The following is a 19787-nucleotide window of genomic DNA, read 5'->3' as shown; positions in this document are numbered from 1 at the left end:
CCTGCTGCCTTAGCCAGAAATTGAGAAGGTCCTTCCTGGTACCTCCCTTGTCCCCATTGATCCCAAGAATCCCAAGTTGCCTCAGTTCTCAGATGACACCCTGCTTCCTAAGCAGAGGAAAGAACTGGAAAGAGTGTACTGGCCACCAAGGGGCTTGTCTAGTGCAGCTGCTGTGTTTGCCTTCTGACCCCACACCCAGGCGATGATGTGCCTTTCCCCCGGGAGAGACTTCTTCAGCACTGCATGGCCATCCTCAGGGACTCCTGGGGGCTTCCTGGCACAAACTAAGTGAGCTCCAGGTTGTAAATGTCCATCCTCCTCCCCTGCCCTGCCCTCAGCTGAGAGGGACCTGCTCTCACCAAGAGGCACTGTCTGGTTCCATGAATGGGCGGTGATGGCCCCCACGTGGCTCACTAGGCACTGCCTCAGACATCTCTAGGGAGAATCAGGTCCCTATAAAGGGAACTCTGAATTTAAAATGATGTCTGTTGTCCCACACTGCCTTTCCCATCATGACCCAGTTCAGCCACACACAACTCCCTGAGCTCCTACAGTTACCATTTTAATCCACAAGATGGGGCCAAAGTAGCCCAGAGAATGTCCCTGACAGCAGCATTAAGGCTCTTGGGGCAGAGACGGAGACCGAGCAGAGAATCCCATTTGTTGGTCCTGCACTGACAAGTGCTGTCATAGAGTCTGGGGCCTGCAGGGACCCAGCCTCCACTCAACCATGTGGACCATCCCAGCATGTACTGCTATCCCTGCTCCAAGTCTGGGCAACACAGCTGTCAGACTTTCCTGCCACTGAGAGGAGGCATCCTCATCTTGTTATCATGAAGGGGAAATGCATGACCTGGGGCAGTGGTCGGCAAACCTCAGTTTGTGAGCCACATGCAGTTCTTTGGCCCCTTGAGTGTGGCTCTTCCACAAAATACCACTGCCTATTTTGAGTCTATTTTGAAGAAGTGGCATGAGAAGAAGTATAAGTTTAAAAAAATTGGCTCTCAAAAGAAATTTCAATCGTCGTATTGTTGATATTTGGCTGTTGACTAATGAGTTTGCCGACCACTGGGGGTCTCCACAGAGAGCTCCCAGCAGGCACAGGGACTTCAGGAAGGCCCTGGATTCCTGAGCCCTGGGTCATTCTTCCCTCTTTCACCCTGGCCCTGCCCCCCAGGGAACAATGAGGGGAGGGACATTGAGGTTGGGCAGGCCAGGGCTCCACCTGCCCCTCTTGCCTTCTCTGGCCCTGGAGTCGCCCAGGGGCCTCTACCAGCTGGCCCTCACGCACAATAGATCTTCATCTCCATAGGATAGGTCCTGTCCTAAGCAGACCACGTTTCCTGCGACCACCAAAGGAAGTACATTTTCTCCCAGGCCACCTGGGGCCCTACTCTGAATGTCTTCCTTGTGGGCAGTTTATATCCCAGCAGGACACCCCTGCAGCTCCATCTTGCAAGATCCTCCCCTAGTCTCCAAGACAAGAGGGGCCCTTCAACTCACACACCAGCTGAGGCCCTGGAAACAGTGACAACTCTTCCCAGGAAGCTCTGGGAAGGCCCACAACTCTATCCCATGAGGCTCCTGGGTTTGATTGCTGTTTCTGGGTTTTTACTTGTTTAAATTTATCAGATTCAAATTCAGTAAAAAACAGTTTTGATGAGCACAGGTTAAAATTAGGGGTTTAGATGGCAATCGCATGAGCCTCAGCCAGTTTACATGTGCAATTTCTTATTGGTTGCATAGCGTTAAGATTTTCTTGATCAGGATGTTTAATTTTGGAGGTTTCATCCCTCTCTGATCCAAATATAACTTGGGTTCTTATCATTGCAGTTCTGGCCAGATGAGATTCTGGCACAACCTTTTTTCTCTGTGTTCGATGAGGAAAGGGCTGGCTTCTTAGAAGAGTGTGAAAAATAAACATCATTCAAGCAAGTTGGCAAGAGGCAAAGCAGGGAGGTTTGGGCACAGGCTGGACATGGGGCAGAGCCTAGGCTGAGGCTGGCAACCTCAAGAACAAAGCCCAGTGCCCCCAGGCTCTCTTGAAGACCCCTCACCCCAACCCCCGCATTGAACATGCGGGTCCCTGGAAACTGCCCACACAGTGAAGACTGCTCCGGAAATCTTCCCCTCTGAGGGGCTGGGGATAGACACTGGGGAGGAAATGCTGAGCCACATGGGCCCCACAGCTCCTTCCACACAGAACTCTACTGGGTCCTGTTAAATATCCCAAGTGACAGGTCTCCCAGATCTGGGAGGGGACCGTGTCTGGCTGTGTGACTGTTTTAACAAGGAAGTTTGGAAGCACTGGGTTGGTAAGGCAGAACTGTCAGCCTGTATGGCCCTTACAGAGGAATAGTGCCCGCCCTTTCACTTGATTATACTGTGCAAGGCACTGGGTAGGGAAGTCCTCACCACCTTGAGGACCCCTGAGCAGGGACATTACAATTTATAGTCTTATAATTACCTTTATCTTTACCAGTACGGTGTGTGTGTGTTTTTTTTTTATGTGAATTGAAATTACCACCTGAAATCACTTGCTTTCAGCCTGAAGAACTTCAGTATTTCTGATAATGCAGGTCAGCTAGAAACAAATTCACTCTTTTTATCTGAGAATGTATTATGCCTCCACTTTTGAAAGATAGCTTTGCTGGATATATATGTCGTTTTTTTTTCCTTTGGGTTCTTAGAATATGTTAACCCCCTGCCTTCTGGCTTCCATTGTTGCTGGGAAGAATTCAGCTGTCAATTTACTGGAGTTCTCTTGCAAGTGGTAAGTTGTTTCTCTCTTGCTAGACCCAGGCACCTCTGGGGCAGTAGCCAGAGGTCTTCTCAGTTTGCATCTTCTGGCATGGCACCACCAACTTATGGTCAAGGTCAGTCAGAGCCACTTCATCCAAGATAGAGGCTGCATTCCATGAGTGGAGGCTGGATGGAATAGATCTCCCAGGAGATCAGTCTTGGTTCAAATAACAGATTCTTCATTTTCTTACTGAACTTTCATGCACAGATGTTTTTCCATTTGCTGTATGCCCTTAGGATCATTTCCAAAAGCTTTAAGTGATTTTTTTTTAACAATAATTTCCACCTGTTATTCTGAATACCATGTTCACAGAGCTTCTCAGACTGTCGTGCCAGAAGTTGATCTTTCCCTACTTTTCAATGTAAGTGGTAAACATTGCTGTCTTTGAACTTGTGTTGCACTCATCAGCATGCAACAACAGCCCATAGGTGGCCTTCATTCCCCTGCTCTCCATCTGGAGCCGATGGCAGCATCTGGTGTACCCGCCTGCAAGTCCAGCTCACTGTTGCTGGGCGTGGCAATGGGTGGCCATACATCTCTCCTCAAAGCTTCATCTGGTCCCTCATTATCCTTTTCCAGCTTTTGCTTTTAAACAGTATCTGTAATGATCATTCATGATATTTGGCCTTTTCAGTCACTTGGAGGGTCTGGGGAACAAGGTACACTATACTTAATTGGCACTTAGAATTAGTAATAACCTCTCAATTTCTCACTTTGCATCGCCCTTGGCAAACTCCACAAGGTCCTGCCTAAACATTTCACAGACTCGTGTAAACAGGTTCCCTCCTTAAACTCTGAAAGACAGAGCTGGATGCAGGAAAACCGGGGCAGTGAGCACCCAAGGCTTCAAGCCTGGCATGAACTCTTACCTCCACTCCACCTATAGGAAGTAAGCCGGAGGCAGTAATTGCGACTGCAGACGTGCACACACACATCTGAGAGGAGGTTCACTGCAGCACTGTTGAAAGAACTATGATGGACAACAGCAATTGAGCAAAAGCTACCTTTAGTCATGACACACCTATACAGTCATTAAAACATGTAGAAGAATATATGTAACATATTAAAAGTCTAATTTATTAAGTACAAAAGCTGATTATAAAAGTATATGGTTCTAATTTTGTAAAAAATTTTAAAAGGAAAAAAATCCCCAAAAAGATTTACGTCAAATACTAACGCTGCTATATTACTCAGAGGTAGGATTATAGATTTTCTTCTTTACACTTTAATGTGCTTTGTAGATTTTATGCTATATGCATAAATGCTTTTATATTCAGAAAAAAGTAAATGCATAATAAAATACATCCTATTTGGGATCATTTAAAAAACCTTTTCACACATTTCAAAATGCAGAATTACAAAATCAATAACTTTTATTAACATTATGATATAAAAAAATTTTAGTGTGATATACAGAATTCCCAGAGAGTAATCTTAAAACATTTTAATGTGCTTCTTAAAGTCTTAATTTACAAGACACCTTGTTTTACTGCCACTGACCTTTCAGTACAAAAATTTTACATTATTTGCTACAAAACTACAACATTAAGATTAGGGTTAGGTAGTTCTTTCCCCTGCCGGCCATTCTATTTTAAGGAATATCTGTTATCTGTATGTCAAACAATAAGTTACACAGATTATGTACATAATTACAATAGATTATTACAATTCCAGTACGTTGTAACATACTAACTGCAGTCCACCACCACAGGCAAACAGAGCTACAATGCACCTGCTATTAGTAGCCAAATAAGAGTAAAATGTGAGAGTTAGCCTAGTTAGCCAGACCTATTTGGTGGAGAATTTTAAATGGTAGAGAATTAGTAACAGCTTTGTTAGGCACTGATTCAGGCTAATTCCAGAAAAACCTGTTTGTTTCTACGAAGCATGCATGATCCATAAACTTTCCCATCCACAGTTGCCCCCAAACCCAACAACTTCATAACATACTCTTTATTAGCTATATAAAAATACTTTATGTCCTAGATTTGAGCTTCACTTCAAATTCTTAGAAGTTTCTAAAGGATTTTATATACTCTTTGATTTAGGTTTACTATAACATCATTCCGTTTAGTCATCACTGAATATGGTTTGGCCAAATTTAATAGGCATACAACTCAAAATGTGAAAGCCAGGGTGAGGGTTACCAGGCCCACTTTCAACATGGGGCAAGGCTCTCCCCACAGCTCGACTGCACTGAGGATGTGAAAACCTCAGACACTGCCATCAATGCTTCCAAATCTGATAATTTGGGATGAAAAAAATTCAGTGTACTTCCATGTACTCAGAAGAATTTATATTGTGATGTTACGAAAACAAGTGTTTAGCTAAACAGCATTAAGTTACAAACCGAGGAAAGTGGTTTAAAACTAAATGCTGGTTTATCTTTCTGAAACAGAGCATCTACCTTGACAGCCCCAAGTGCACTTACTGAGCATCAGTGACAATGTGTGCAGACAATCGGGCACACCCGTTTTAATAAACTGGGAGAGAGGAAGCACCCTGTAGCTAGAGTGCCAGGTCTTGCTGCCCTTCTCATCAGCCTCTCTGGGCTCTGCTTCTCCCTGTGAATCAGTTGTACTGGGGCCTCAAGTTCTTTCTAGCTTAAGTTCTACATATAAACTTGTCATGTTAAGTGGGAATAAATAATTGAATTTTTTAAATCAAGAACTATATCTTTAGTCTAAAAAGTGCAAACTTGCAATACAGTAGAAAACAAACTGCACACCTGCAATTCCTCATGATACCCATGGCCAGCCTTTCATTTCCTTTCCCAGTCACCTATCTGTTAAAATACTGACATTTATGTTTTTGTAAATGTCCTTGAAGATTAAAAAATTTCTTCAAATAATTCAGGAAGTGGCTTCTCAATAAGATTTGGGGAACTTTGAGACCAATCTCTAAAAGTAGGGCAAGGGGTGCAGTATTCCGTGATGGCTGCAGTCCTTTGTCCTGGTGGCTATGGACACACTGCGGTGTCTTCACATGTTTTAACACCTTCACATGGTTCCAACCCCTGGAAGCCTCACACTGGACAGAACCCTGGAGCTGGTGAGCGGTGCTCACATGTTGTAGGCAACATAGATTGGATCCAGCTGGTCAGCCAGGAAGCCATCACGCAAGTGCATGCGTTGCTTCTCACCCCGAGAGTTGATGGGGATCACGCCTGGGTCGACAATGACCACCACCCCCACGACCAGGTGATGCTCCTCCAGCACAACATTTGTCACCAGGGCCACGAGGTCCAGTGCATCCTGCTCCAGCCCGTCCAGTTCCACCACCACAACCAGCAGGTTGGTCCAGGTGAACACGGCACTGCAGGGAGAAGACAGATGGCATCAGAGGGCATGGACATCTGCTTCTGAGGACCCACAAATACATAGGAAATGATGCCAAGTAGAGAAGAGGGGGAAAAACAAGTATATTTATTGACACTGCCCTGCTGTTAAACATCATTCACAATTGAAGGCTAAGCTAGCCGAAACCGGTTTGGCTCAGTGGTAGAGCGTTGGTCTGCGGACTGAAAGGTCCCAGGTTCGATTCCGGTCAAGGGCATGTGCATTGGTTGCGGGCACATCCCCGGTGGGGGGTGTGCAAGAGGCAGCTGGTCGATGTTTCTCTCTCATTGACGTTTCTAGCTCTCTATCTCTCTCCCTCCCTCTCTGTAAAAAATCAATAAAATATATTTTTTTTAAAAAGAAGAAGAAAGAAAGGCTAGGCTAAATGTGCTGTCTAGGACTATATTCTAATGAAAGTTCTTTTTTTTTTTTTTTAATATTTTATTGATTTTTACAGAGAGGAAGAGAGAGGGATAGAGAGTTAGAAACATTGATGAGAGAGAATCATCGATCAGCTGCCTCCTGCACACCCCCTAGTGGGGATGTGCCTGCAACCAAGATACATGCCCTCAACTGGAATCGAACCTGGGACCCTTCAGTCCGCAGGCCAACGCTCTATCCACTGAGCCAAACCGGTTTTGGCTAATGAAAGTTCCTGTTAAAAATCAGAAGCATGCATTATTTGATATTGAAAGCTGAGCCTGTCCCAATGCAAACTCCCTATAAGGTGAATAAATTATCAGTCACAACCATTTAAATGAGAAAATTCACAGTAAAAGCAGAAACACCAGGAAAACTGTGGAGACCTCACACTTTGCCTGTTCATTCAGGGCCAAATGCTTGGTCTAACACTGACTAGGAAAAAAAGGAAAGTCCAAGCAAAACCAAAGGGCTGCACCAGGGGTCTGTGGTGCGGGTTTCCTAGAGCAGGTCTGGAGAGCCCAGGGTCAGCTCTGGGAGAGGCAGGCTTTGCCAACATGTGCTTGTAATCAGGTTCTGCGGGCAGCCTGACCAGTCCCTGGCTCTGCCTGAGATGAGGGGCCATTGTGGGGGCTGCTGGATGGGACTCGCCCTCCTAGGGCTCTTACCACTCGGCGATGCTCCTGTGTGCCCGGATCACGGACGTCTCGATGTCAATGGGGTGGTACCTCATGCCTCTCAGCTCCAGTGTTTCATCCAGAGACCCAACCACATAGAGGGCGTCATGTCGCTCTATGAAGGACACAGTTTGCACACCTCAGAAAGGCACAGTGCGATATGGACCCCCTCCACACATCTGTGTCAGCCTGAGTCGGGCTCTCTGGAACAGGGAGCTCACTATTCCAACATCACTTGAAAACCAAGCCTCCTAATGGGTGAGGGGTGCAGCAGAGCCTGATAAAGGTGCTGTCCATCCCCTTGATTCCAAAGAATTATGTCAATATGTGAAAAAATATTTTAAAATAATATTTACTATTTCTGGAAACGAAACAGCATCTACAGAGGCTACCAAAAGTTCTGACTTGATTTGGCTGGCCTGCTGGGGCCTATGGACTTTGCAGTTATAAGGGATCATGTGTGGGGAGGTGAAATATGCAGGCGGCTCTGCCTATGGATCTGCCTTGGGGAGGACTTGACAGCATCACCAACAACCCCACAAACTCAGCAGAGGCCGAGGGTCCAAGGACAGTGAGGGACGGTCACAAAGAGAAAAATAGTAATTTTCAGAGAACATCACTGCCAGAGCTCACCCTTCACCCCACACCCAAAGATACAAGCTTCTTGCAAGGGGTGTGGTGAGTTAGCAGGAATCTCTGAGATGCTGCACGTGCCTGTCAGGCTCACAAGCTGCAGCAGCAGACCCTGTGGGCTGTGGACAGAGCACCTCACCCCAACAGTGCTGACACAGGGTCACCGTAGCCCCTCACCTCCACTGGCATCGGTGAGCTCCGTTCTCCGAAGGAAGCCCAAGTAGCCAGTCCTTGCCCAAATGGTCTGGGTGTCTCCAAAGCTCAGCCGGGCGCTGAAGTGGTCAGCATGAAGTGCTTCCTCTCCATGGACTGTGTAGTAGCCTGTGGCATTGTGGGGGCTGCTAACCCAGATCTGTGGGGCCCAGAGGACAAGAAAGAGCTGAGCACAGATTATCATGGGACATCCACTCGCCAAGAGAACTTAAAACACTGCATAAAGGCAGGGCATTTTCACGGTCCCTTATCCTAGGAACTAAGTTAAAATTATAGGTATGGAAAGCAAACAAGTAACTTTCTCTCCTTCAAATGGAGAGTTCCTCTCCAGGACTCTGTAATGTAAATGAGCTTACGGAGTGACTCCCACTCCTCACATCAAACTACTGTTGTCAATAAGGACGAGGAGCGATGGACTGGTCCACACAGGGACAAGTGATGGAGTGAGGCTCACTTAGTGGGCAAACCCTGCACCAGAATTACCTGTGTATGTGTGAGTTAATATACTCCCATATATTCTCAGGTGCACACATACTAGCAGTACCCAGTGTACTGGGGCTCCTTCTAAATACAGAGCCCATCCAGGACCCGCCATCAGCTCCCCAGATCAAGTGCCTGGTTTTATATATCCCAGGGAAGCTGACAGGGGCTTCTGCCACAAGAGGCGGGGCCCAGGTTAACACAGACCCTCCATGACTATCTTGGGGGGACAATGTTACCCTAACAGGCCCAGGTCAATGGCCAGAAAGGAGGCCCCACCCCAACCCCACCCACTGGGACTGGCACATCTTCCCACTAGGACACTGAGCAATCCCTGGGAGTCCCCCAGGCTCACTCACACCCTCGTCTCAGACTGAGACTGGGCAGTGTCTGTGTGACTGCCCCTGGGTGCCATCTACCAGGACCCCGGAGGTTGTCCACACCAGAGACCCTGATGCCAGGACACAGGTTCCATGGCATATCCCTAGGGCCTGGAACTGGGAGGATAAGACCATTCCCATAATAACAGAACCAACGTGGGCACTCAGGCTGTGACCTGCCCTCTCCTGCCACCCTGGCCTCCGGTATTAAGTCCCACCTGTCTCGTTACACTGGATACATACGCATAAATGCAGTTATGTCAACACAATTATTTTGCACAGCCTGTGTGTGTCCAGGGGACGTGTCCTCAGGAGTAGAGGACCCCGCCTCCCAACTCAGTGTCTGTACCGTGCCAGCCCCTTCCTTGGGCCAGTGGCCCCTCACTTGGTTCAGGAACTTTGTTTTAAGACACAGCTGCTTTCTCCATGCTGCGGGTTCCTGTGTGACTCTTAGGGTCTCGGGGTACCTATAAAACTCAAGGTTTCCCTTTGCTGGTAGGGAACCCAGAGTGGAGACTCGTCCCATTGGTCCAGGAAATCTTACCCAAGTACTGGGGACAGGAGCACAAATGTGCCAGAGGCAGGCAGGGAAAGGAAAATAGCTTGGCAGATGGGAAGAGGGGGAGGAACCCACCCCCCAGCCTCACCTCTCCCAGGTGTGAGTCTCCAAGGGGCCCTTTGGTCTCAGTGTGCGCAATGATGACTTTCACTCCGGGGAGGATCTGGAAGGAAAACCGTGCCCATGTCAAAGAAAACACAAGACTCCGCCCTCAATGACATTAAAAACAACAGCCCTCGGAAGCTAATCCAAACAACATGATATGTACATGTAAGTGATCAGGAGATTTAATGCCAAGCTAAATTTGAATTTGAACAGGAATAAGACTTTAACTGATAAAAATATATGTGAATCTTAACAAAATGACCCTAGTTCCTAAGAATGGACTTTATTTTAGATGGTGTGAGAGGCAAGGAGGGTCTATATAAGCATCTGTTCTACTTGGGATCTTTCAACAAGGCCCCTAGAGGACTGCCTGCCTCTTGTGGGGTACACAAGTCAGAAGCCCACTCAGCCCTCCCCGCTACCCCCCTTAGCTGTGCCCCAGTCTAGTCGTGCAAGGACTCATCAAGCCTCTGTGTTCTGGGCTGGAACTCTAACCTTGAAGAGCCCTTCCTTCCCATGACTCAAAAGTCAATCCAACCACTAGTCACCTGCTCTGTGTCAACTCAGTCGACTCAGACAGACAGAGTCACCAGCTCATACCCAGGAGCCATGGAAAACATTCCAGGGCAGGGTGCCTCAAATCAGGGAACCCCCCACGCCTGGTCTCAGGGAGACTTCACTGGGCTTGGGTCAGACCATGTGGCTGCTCCAAGCATGGTCACCTGTTCTGTGTCCTGTTTCCTCATGTACAAAATGATGATGACAGTGAGGTCCCCCAGGCAGGTGGGAAGGGATGAGGGGTCACTTACAGGGAGGGTGTGAGTTTAGGCTGTTGCCTATAGCCAGTACCAGACCCTCCTCTCCTCCCACTGTTGTTGCATGTTGTTGTATCCTTGCCACACGCTACCAGTGGGACAGTCCTGTTTTCGTGAATGCTTCTGGAGCCCCTGGCCTCTCTCCATGGAGCCCACCTGAACCCTAATGCCAGAGCTTTTTCCAGAACACAAGTCCCTCAGGCATAAGTCATTTGAAATTTAATAATAGAGGGGAAATATGCTGAATATACAAAAAGGATAAGCAAAGCTGTCCACTGAGCGTGGGCTCCAGCAGTGTGCTTGGAAAGGGGAGGTCATTGCCCATATTCACCTCTCAGCTGGTCTCCTCCAGGTGACCCTAAAGACAGGCAGGCACCTGGGAGATGTGCTTCCATGGCCTTGAACCACCTCCTCTTCCCCCAGCTCGACTGTAGCTATGCTAGTCTCCCTGTGACTATGCTCCCTCCCAGGATGTCTGACTAGGCGAGCCCTCTGCCCTGCATCCCTCTGGCTGCTCCTCCTCTTCCCTAGAACATGCACACGGCTCCTCTCCAGGCACCTTGCTGCCTCCCCAAAGGGGGCTATCGCCACAGGAGTGTGTAAGCAGTCAGGTGGCCCTGTAGGCTGCCTAAATTGGGAGTTTCCTGTTCCTGGCCATGCTGGGCACATAGCCCTGCCCACTATCCTGCTGTCTGCTGGCCATGGCACACCATCTTCATCACATGGCATCATCGGGCCATATGGGCTTTCTTCCTTCAAACCTCCCCTGGTTCTGAGGATGCCTGTTCCCTGGGTGTCTGTCTGCTTACATATCTCATGGTGATCACATTTTTAAACTGGGCACCCATAGATGGCCTTACTCTTCCCACTCCCATCCCTCCCAACCCCTCTACGGGCTCCCAGTTTTCTGGACTGACTTTAATGAAAAATTGCAAGATGTGTCTAGGACTCCACCCACTGCCCAAGGCCCTGGAGGGAACCACTTCGGGGCTGTCACAGGGGCTGAGCTGGGTAGCTATGCTGGCCCTTGCTCCAAGACTGTGTGAAGACACTGGGCCCTGACCCAAGGGGCCCTACGGCCCCAAGCCCCAGCAATGGGAGTTCCTTCTGTGTCTCTGCACCCGAAGTCCTCCTTTCTTGGTTTTGTGCTTTAGATGTATGTTGAACTAAGACTTAACCTAGGCCATGTGCATGTTTGCAGTGAGGAGGAGGCCTCCTGCGTTAGCCCAGCCCAGCCTGACCACAGCCGTCTGTGTTCATCAGGAGAATTGCAGCTTCCACTACCTTTCCAGACTCCGTCAATGGCAGACTGTGCGGAGAGCCCCGTTCTACCAAACGTACCCTAAAAATTAACAAGGGAAAATTTTCAGAATAAAATATACTATATAGGTAATGACCTCTAAAAAGGCAACTTATAAGATAATAGAAATTATCACTATGACAGTCAGTTTGTTGACAATGGCCTTATTGTAACCTTGGAACAGTGACTTCAGGTGCCCTTGACCTGCCTGGCTCACCTGGCACAGCTCAAGGCAGAAGCTTATTCTAGGTTTTTTGGGGGCCGTCCCCAACCAGCTGCCCTGTCCACAGTAATCGGTCTACCTTGAGCTGCAGCATGGCCACACTTGAGGGCCCAGACCAGGATCTAAGCTTCAAAGCTGGGAGGGACCCAGACCCGCAGGCACACACTGTGACCCCCAGCACACATTTATTGATGTAAAAACTAAGTCCTGTCTTAAAATGGTATTGTGTAAAAAAGTATCTGCCATTAGTTGCTTTACTTGTCTTCGACACCATAAAAAGCTAAATGCAAATGTTTGGTCACTCCTATCACCCTTCCTGATCATAAGAATAATAGATAAAGAGACATGGACTGAGTCTCGAGGACACAGAGACAGAGAGGGAGACCCAAGTTTCCCCAGTAGAGCTTGGCCAGCCATCCGCCAGTCCAGGTGCCAGGAGGACCAGTCAGGGCAGACCCAGCTGCACAACTTCACCATTGGCGTTACCTGTCATGGCGCAGCGCCCTCATGTCCACATAGACCGTTGTGGGGTCCGGGCCAGCCGTGCCCTGGAAGAAGAGCATCACGTCTGCATCTACACAGCACAGCCATATAACAGCTCCTCCCCGTCGCCGGGAAGGCAGTTTCTCTGCTTCAGCAGAAAGCCTGCCCAGGGACACTGATGCCTTCCATCCAAACATTACATGGTTTGATAACATCGAGTGAAACACTGGTGACACTGAATGAACATGCCAAATTATACAATTTTACATTTCAGTTCTCACAGCTGGTCTCTATGTTATGGTGAAAAGGCCACCACAGGATTTGAGGGCATTTGCATCCAGCTATCGGTCAGGGTTGGCCTCTCTCCCGCCGACCTAATTCTACTGAGGGCTGAGCACAGCAGAGGCTCAGTCAGGGTCCACAGAGTGATGCTCTCCCTTTCCTCCCTTCTGACACTTGGACCCTGAGTGAAGGATGTTATTTTCTATTTTATTAGATAAGGAAAATCAAGTTAAGTGGATACTCTGCTCAACATCACTCTCGGAAGATCCCAGACAATGTAACAAAAACTGCTTCATTGAGATTCAACAGCCCTTCCCTCCAGAGGCAATGCTATGAATGTTAAAAAAATTTTTTTAAGTTTTACTTAAATTTTATTACAGAGGAACTTTTATAATATGTAAAATAATATTCAGTGTGAGCAGTCAGACAGCAAAAGAAACACATATGTGTCTAAAGTTGAGGAGAAAGCCACATGAACTCATGGGGGAAGCACAGAGGTACCTCGAGGTCAAGGTCATACCTGCTCAGCCAGCTTTCCCAACCTGTTGGGCTGACAGAGGCAAAGGAGGCCAGCAGAGTGAGACAGGAGGAGACGGCCACAGGAGACAAACAGAAAGCAACAGGCCACGTGAGAAACACACGGTAAGAGACAGCAAAATGTGTCACTGCATCTCAAAGGGCAAATGTGATTATCTCATTAAGACTTGTGCAATCACACATGGCATCCCACATGCCAACAGATAGAGGAGATAACCTTCAAATATTGAGTAAGGAGAACATGCCTTCATTTACAGCTGCTGACTACACACCAAGAGCCTGATGCTCAGTCCTACTTTCTACAACAGGAAGGGTATGAGGAGGGCACCCAACCCACTCCCTCCTGCCACATGGCAAGGGTCTGAGGCTTGGAGTGGTAGCTCAGTCTTTTCACGGTTGAGAGGACATCAGCACAAGGGAGAAAAGGGTGATGGTCCACAGTTGGCCCATGACAGGAATACTCTGAGATGAAGGCCAAGCTGAGCCAAGGCTCCAGAAACAAGAGACTGCTCTACCGGGGCCCTGCTCTGGTTCCAAAGCTGCCTTTTCCTCTAATAAGTCTTTTCTACGTGGGTGAGCAGACATTTAGTATATTTTTAGAAAGAGTGAAATTGAGATACTAGTAAAAATCTGGAAAATAACCAGAGTCACCTGAAGAAGCAGTAAACAGCACTGCAGTTTTAGCTGTTCAATTTCTAAAACTTCATGTCAATACCTTAAATAAAATACCTTGATGTCTCAAATATGAATTACAGGTAATACAAATGATCACAATAATTTTCAATTTAAAATTACTAGATGTCTTAAAACAATATTGTAAAAAATTAAATGCATATTTTATCCAACTTAGTGAGATTCTTCCAGATAAGAAATAGTCTGTTCAAAAACAATTTTTTCCCCCCAAATAAGCCTTGTTCATGAAGAGATTATCTTTTAAAAATAGAACCCTCACAGTTCTCCAAAATAAACTGGAAATGAAACATTAAAGGCTCAGAGCATGAGAAATGAATGTAGCCAGCACAACAAGGAAAAGCGACAATTAAAAGCTGCCCATCTTGGATGCCCAGCCCAGCCACCTTACCTGGAGGCAGATGGCCACGTTGACCCTGCACCCGAACGTGGTGCTCACGGCGCGAGCGGGTAGGCCCAGGTCCTTGAACAGCTTGGAGAAGGACTGTGTCAGCGCGATCCGAGGCCGCTCCTCGGCGACCACCATGCACGTGCGCACACACGACAGGTTCACCCCCTTCATCTGTGGGGAGGAGCAGGGTAAGACAGGCCCTGAGCACTCCTTTAGGAAGCTCCTGAGGGGACCCATGTGTGACCTGAACATACACCCCACCTCCTCTGCTGTGGTCTCATTCTACAGAATTCTTAAGTATGGAAGCGCCAGATGGTACCCATCTGCTCCACATCCACACCAGCCAGTCCTGCAGTTCATCTGGCCATAGCTCCACGGGACTCTCCCACGTCCTGTCCCAGATCCTCGGGGACCCTGACACCTCCAAGATGCGCCCAGAGCTTGGATCAGACCTGCCCCCTCCACATGCTCCCCCACGCCCCCACCATGTACCTGCGCAAGCCAACCCCACATGACTGCCCACCCCACACTCGTATTCTGCCACATGGGTGTGTGGATAGAGCAACTACCTACTGCAGAGGTGTGTGTGGGGGGTGGGGGTGAGGGGTAAGTAAAGAGCTCCCATCAGGGTGGGTGCCAGGAAGAAGGGAGACAGAGCCAGCGTGACTTGGTGCCTGGTAAGGGTTTTCTCTGTTTCCCCAACTGCTTGAAACTGTGTTGGGAGTCTTTTTTTATATTCCAATGACCTGGTTTAGAACCAACCTAGAAACCCCTGGTTTGGGCACCTCCTAAAAAGGGATGAAGACAGTAGGTCACAAGCAGGCCTAGGCACTGACACACTCACCCTGAGGACACCTGTCTGTGCGCCCAAGCCCTTGGTGCACATCTCCATCACCGAGTAGGAGCAGAAGGTAACGCGGGCCTTGTACTGGCTTACAGCTGACAGCCACAGGGACACATTGCTCTCCAGCTCCAGCGGGGGCACCAGCACGGACTGGTGTCCAGAGTAGACACTGTGGGGCCATAAAGGGTCAAGTCAGCGTTAGCCCCTCTGTCCAGGTGCGTCATCTACACACCCCAGGTACCTTGCCTCCCTGCACCTTAATGTACAGACAGAGTTTTGGTGAAAAAACACACTTTAGGGGGAGGGGCATAATACACAGGGAGTTCTTGTGTCCCTTTAGAACTTCATAAGGACTTAGAGTCACAGTTAGAGTCAGGGTCTGCTGGCTGGGAACTCAGTATTTTAATTCTAAAGACCTGTCCATACTTCCTAGTATTTGATAGAGTTAAGTAGTTTCTCAATTACTAGTAATGGGTAATGTTTGTTTGTTTGCTTGTTTGTTTGTTTGCTTTTAATGTATTTTTACTCTTTTACTCAATTTCAGATCCATACTCAAACACACCCCCAAACAAACCCACTCACATGTGTATCTTTGACTTACTGGCCTCAAAAATGCATCTTAGAATGCTAAAGTTCTAAAGAACTACATACAATTTCAATCAAGCATGTGGATGCAGCAGCAGAGGTACCTTCACTCACCAGCATACTTCCTCCACTCATCTCCACACTTACCTGCACACTCTTCCTCCACTCACCTGCACACTCTTCCTCCACTCACCTGCACACCCTTCCTCCACTCAACCGTACACCTTACCTGCACACACTTCCTCCACTCACCTGTACATTCTTCCTCCACTCACCTGTACATTCTTCCTCCACTCACCTGTACACTCTACCTGCACGCAACCATACACCTTACCTGCACTCTTCCTTCACTCACCTGCACACTCTACCTGCAAACTTATTAGCACATTCTTCCTGCATGCACCTCTACCTGCATTAACCTGCACACTCACCTGTACTCTTCACCTCCTTACTTGCACAGTTACCTGTATACACTACCTGAACACTCAATGGCACAATCTATCTGCACACTCATTCATAATCTTTATCTACACTCACTTACACCCTTTACCTCCACTCACCTGCATATTATCTGCTCTCTCTCTATATTCACCTTCATGCATACCCTATCTGCACACTCACCTGCACACTATACTTCCACTCACCTGCACAGGCACCACAGGGCAAAGCCAAGGCCACAGTAGGGATCAAGGCAGATGGCGATCTGCCTCGAAGGATACAGCTCACACTGCAGCTTTATGGAGCGGCACAAGGCACTTGTGGCTGCATGTGACATCTTAGGGGGTAAAATACAAGGTCTGTTCAGTGACGTGCAGGAAGAAAGGAATTAAAAACAGTATCTACTGTCCACAGTGGCCAGACACATTTACCTCCTTAAAGGATGACTGGCTCATAACCCCACATAAGTCAAATAATACTTGAGAAATGGCACATGAGAAATCGTCTACATGAGATTTCAGGATAATAAAGAATTTTCATGAAGTGCTTGGCTCCTGGTAAGGATATGGACTCATCAAAGCCACTTTCCTCAAGGCAAGTCAGCCATAAATCTGAAGTTCAGATATTACCACAAAACATCAAAATATGTGTTACTCTCAGGTTAATCCAACTTTGGAGTTTGCTGGCATTAAACACAAACTTTAAGGAACAACACTGTTGCCTCAGGCTCTGTGTGAGAAGGGACTGTACACACCCGAACCTAACACCCTTTCTACTCACCCCTGTGTCAAGGGGCTGGAGCAGTGGGAATTACGATCAAAGGACCCACCTTCACACCTGCTAAGATCCCTGTGGTTGACACGCTGAAGTCCAGATAGGCCAGCACATCCGGGGAGGGAGGCCTGAACACATTAGCCACCTTCTTTTTCGGTATGTCATCTGTTAATGGAGACGCCTGTTAACACTATTCAGGCCCTCACCAGGAGAGATGAGACCATTTCTTCCAGGGAGTCCTGGAGAGCATGTTCAGAACAGACATTGGGCTACAGGAAAGCAGGCTGTGTATTTGAGTGGGAAAGCTTATTTTAACTTTCAAGGACAGGTCAAATGGCATGGACCTACCAAGTACTGATGCTATGGGACAGGAACAGTGGGCGAGGTGGGTATGGAAGAGAGGACATAGGCCATAAGAGCTACAGGGAAGTCCTCTGATCACCATGAAAAGGTCAGAGGAGTGCACAGGTCACAGAATCTGGGCTGAGCCAGGATCAACAAAAACAGTGAGAGCATCATAGACATGCTCCCATGCCTTTCGATGGGTATCAAGCAGGTGGTCACAGACAACACAGATCCTGACCTCCTATCAAATGTGGGGCCATGGAGCATAAAAGGACATAAGTATGATTGGGTCAAAAGGACTCCTGTCTGCTCATTGCCTGGCATTCATGTGGCTGAGTACCTCGTCACCAAAGGAGCAGTTGCGGTGCTGCTCATTTGTGGTGTCTTAATAAGATACAGAGATGATACTCTGAGCCTTAGGCTGACCCGACGGACCAAGGCAGAGTGACAGAGGTTATCAGCCCTTCTCATTTTCATGGGGTTAGGCAGCACTCACCAATAACAGGGGTGAAGAATAGGTGTGTGTTGGGGCGTGCATGTGCATGCACACATACTGCGGGGCTAACCATGTCCCCACAATTGTTAACTGCTATGTAGGCATGAGAGGCAGTGGCATGAGCTGCAGGCCACAGACACACAGGCCTTGGGCAAGGATCTTCTTCTCCCTGGCAGTAGAGACCCTGCCATGATGTGAGCTATGCTTCATGTCACCCTTCATCCTGTGTCCAACTTTAGTAGGTGGACATGGGCTCCTGGGAACCAGTCAGCAGGCTCCTTTTGGCAGCCTCCCCACCATTTACTTCAGCGGTTCTTATCTAACGTATTTTGGGTGACAACAATGCAAACCCTGCAACAATGAAAGGAAAGAGGGTTTGTCCTGGTGGGGACCCGTAGGCATGTCAAAGGTGCTGAAGACAGGTACCTGTGTCTAGAATGGTGGGCCAGGTCCGGACGTCTACAGTGGCTGCTGCTTCCTTGGACTTGAGCAGTCGCATAATGGCCTGCGTGGTGAGGACGCATGCAGACTTGCTAACCTGCAGAGCACAGGGATCAAAGGTGCAATGAGACATGACGCCTGGGAGTAAACCCCTTTGTGGGGCCCTGAAGAAATAGCCAGACCCTGGAAGGAGAGGAAACCCTTTGTCCGACCAGCACCCAGGCCCACGATCAGGTCTCCCTGTGGGGCCACCACACACACTCACCTCCACGATCATCTTGACAGTGGGAAGTGTTGTGGCGAGGTTCTGGGGATGTGGGGGGCGTACAGTGACAGGCACACAACCGCAGTATAGGCAACCGTAGAAGGCAGCAATGAGATCCACCCCTGGGGAGACACGTGGTCAGAGGATCAGCGTGGGGTTGATTGCAGTGCACTGTGTTTAGTGCCATGGAACGGCGAAAAGGACACAGGAACACAATGTGTTTTACCTAGTAAAGCTGCTTCTACCCCAACTAGTGAAACATTTATCGAACGCAATGTTGTTAGAGAGGGACAGAAGCTATCTCTACTACAGGTAGATTCCCCACAGACCCTGGGGGCCAGGGAGGAGTGTGGGTGCAGCCTGGGCCTACTAGAACAGCCAGCTCTGACCACCATCCCTGTGAGCGAGGACCATAAAGACTTTTGAGAGCTAAACTGTCCACGAGAGAAGACACGAGAACATAGGAGCCAGAGCAGCACACATAGAGGCCCTGTACCTCCTTGCTGCAAATCTACAGGGAAGTCCACGCCCCTGGGGAAAGGCTAGGATGTCCCTGCATTGCTCCTAACCACATGGTGCAACACACAACACCATACTGTTTCTTCATCTTTTCTTTGTTTCAAATTTCCCATAATTTAACACTCATGGGGACTCATACTATAATACATTTAAAACCCATTTTTTCCTCTTAAACTCAATCAAACTTGAGGACACCTGTGCCCCACACCCTGGATGCCTTTCTAGTTGCTGCCCTCAAGTCAGACAAGGCCCCCACCTGGTATCCTCAGGCTGTTTCAATTCCAGAGTCAAGATAAATATGCCACACTTAACCCAGTTTGTACGTTTCACCAGATTGCAAATCCCAAGGCTCCACCAGTAACTAGGAATGTGACCAGTGGGTTAGGGGCAGCTCAGCATAGCAATTAGCAGAGGCTAAGCCCACCCACCAGGCCAGACCAGGCTGGTTCCAACAGCTATTGCTGCCATAGGACCACCCATCTGCTCTGTGCTTATCGATGGATGGGAGGATAAAGTGAGAGCCACACTGAGAGCCAGCACACAGCAGTTCTAACACATCTGAGCGTTCTCCCACCCAGCATGGTCATGCTGCCAACATGCCACAAACACATCATCAAATTGAACACAAAAGGTATCAGCCAAAACTCATTTGGTGAGCTAGCATAGCTCCTGCTGTCCCTGCAATCAACCCAACAGCAGGCAGGGCCCTTCAAGGCAGAGACACAGCTAGAAGTGAAGGGCACATTGAGAT

General features: G+C 48.3%; 1 protein-coding gene across 4 annotated transcripts in view; it reads right to left on the bottom strand.

Annotated features, from left to right (window-relative positions):
• Positions 1–4155: 4155 nt before the first annotated feature.
• DIP2A (disco interacting protein 2 homolog A) overlaps positions 4156–19787 on the bottom strand; it is a 75677-nt gene continuing 60045 nt past the window's right edge. For all 4 annotated transcript variants that reach the window (XM_084872225.1, XM_084872227.1, XM_084872226.1 and 1 more), the window contains 12 exons: positions 18518–18639; positions 18238–18349; positions 17026–17135; positions 16403–16533; positions 15174–15342; positions 14330–14500; positions 12433–12494; positions 11708–11765; positions 9592–9666; positions 8049–8223; positions 7230–7353; positions 4156–6118 (listed from right to left, as the gene is read on the bottom strand). In XM_084872225.1, coding sequence (XP_084728351.1) covers positions 5866–6118; positions 7230–7353; positions 8049–8223; positions 9592–9666; positions 11708–11765; positions 12433–12494; positions 14330–14500; positions 15174–15342; positions 16403–16533; positions 17026–17135; positions 18238–18349; positions 18518–18639 — 1562 coding nt within the window. In that variant the 3' untranslated portion in view covers positions 4156–5865. The remainder of the gene's footprint in view (positions 6119–7229; positions 7354–8048; positions 8224–9591; positions 9667–11707; positions 11766–12432; positions 12495–14329; positions 14501–15173; positions 15343–16402; positions 16534–17025; positions 17136–18237; positions 18350–18517; positions 18640–19787) is intronic.

This window comes from Pipistrellus hanaki, assembly GCF_964339955.1.
Source record: "Pipistrellus hanaki genome assembly, chromosome: 2".
NCBI classification, from domain to species: Eukaryota; Metazoa; Chordata; class Mammalia; order Chiroptera; family Vespertilionidae; genus Pipistrellus; species Pipistrellus hanaki.
The sequence above is the reverse complement of the archived record's forward strand: the minus strand, read 5'-3'. Positions and strand labels throughout refer to the sequence as shown.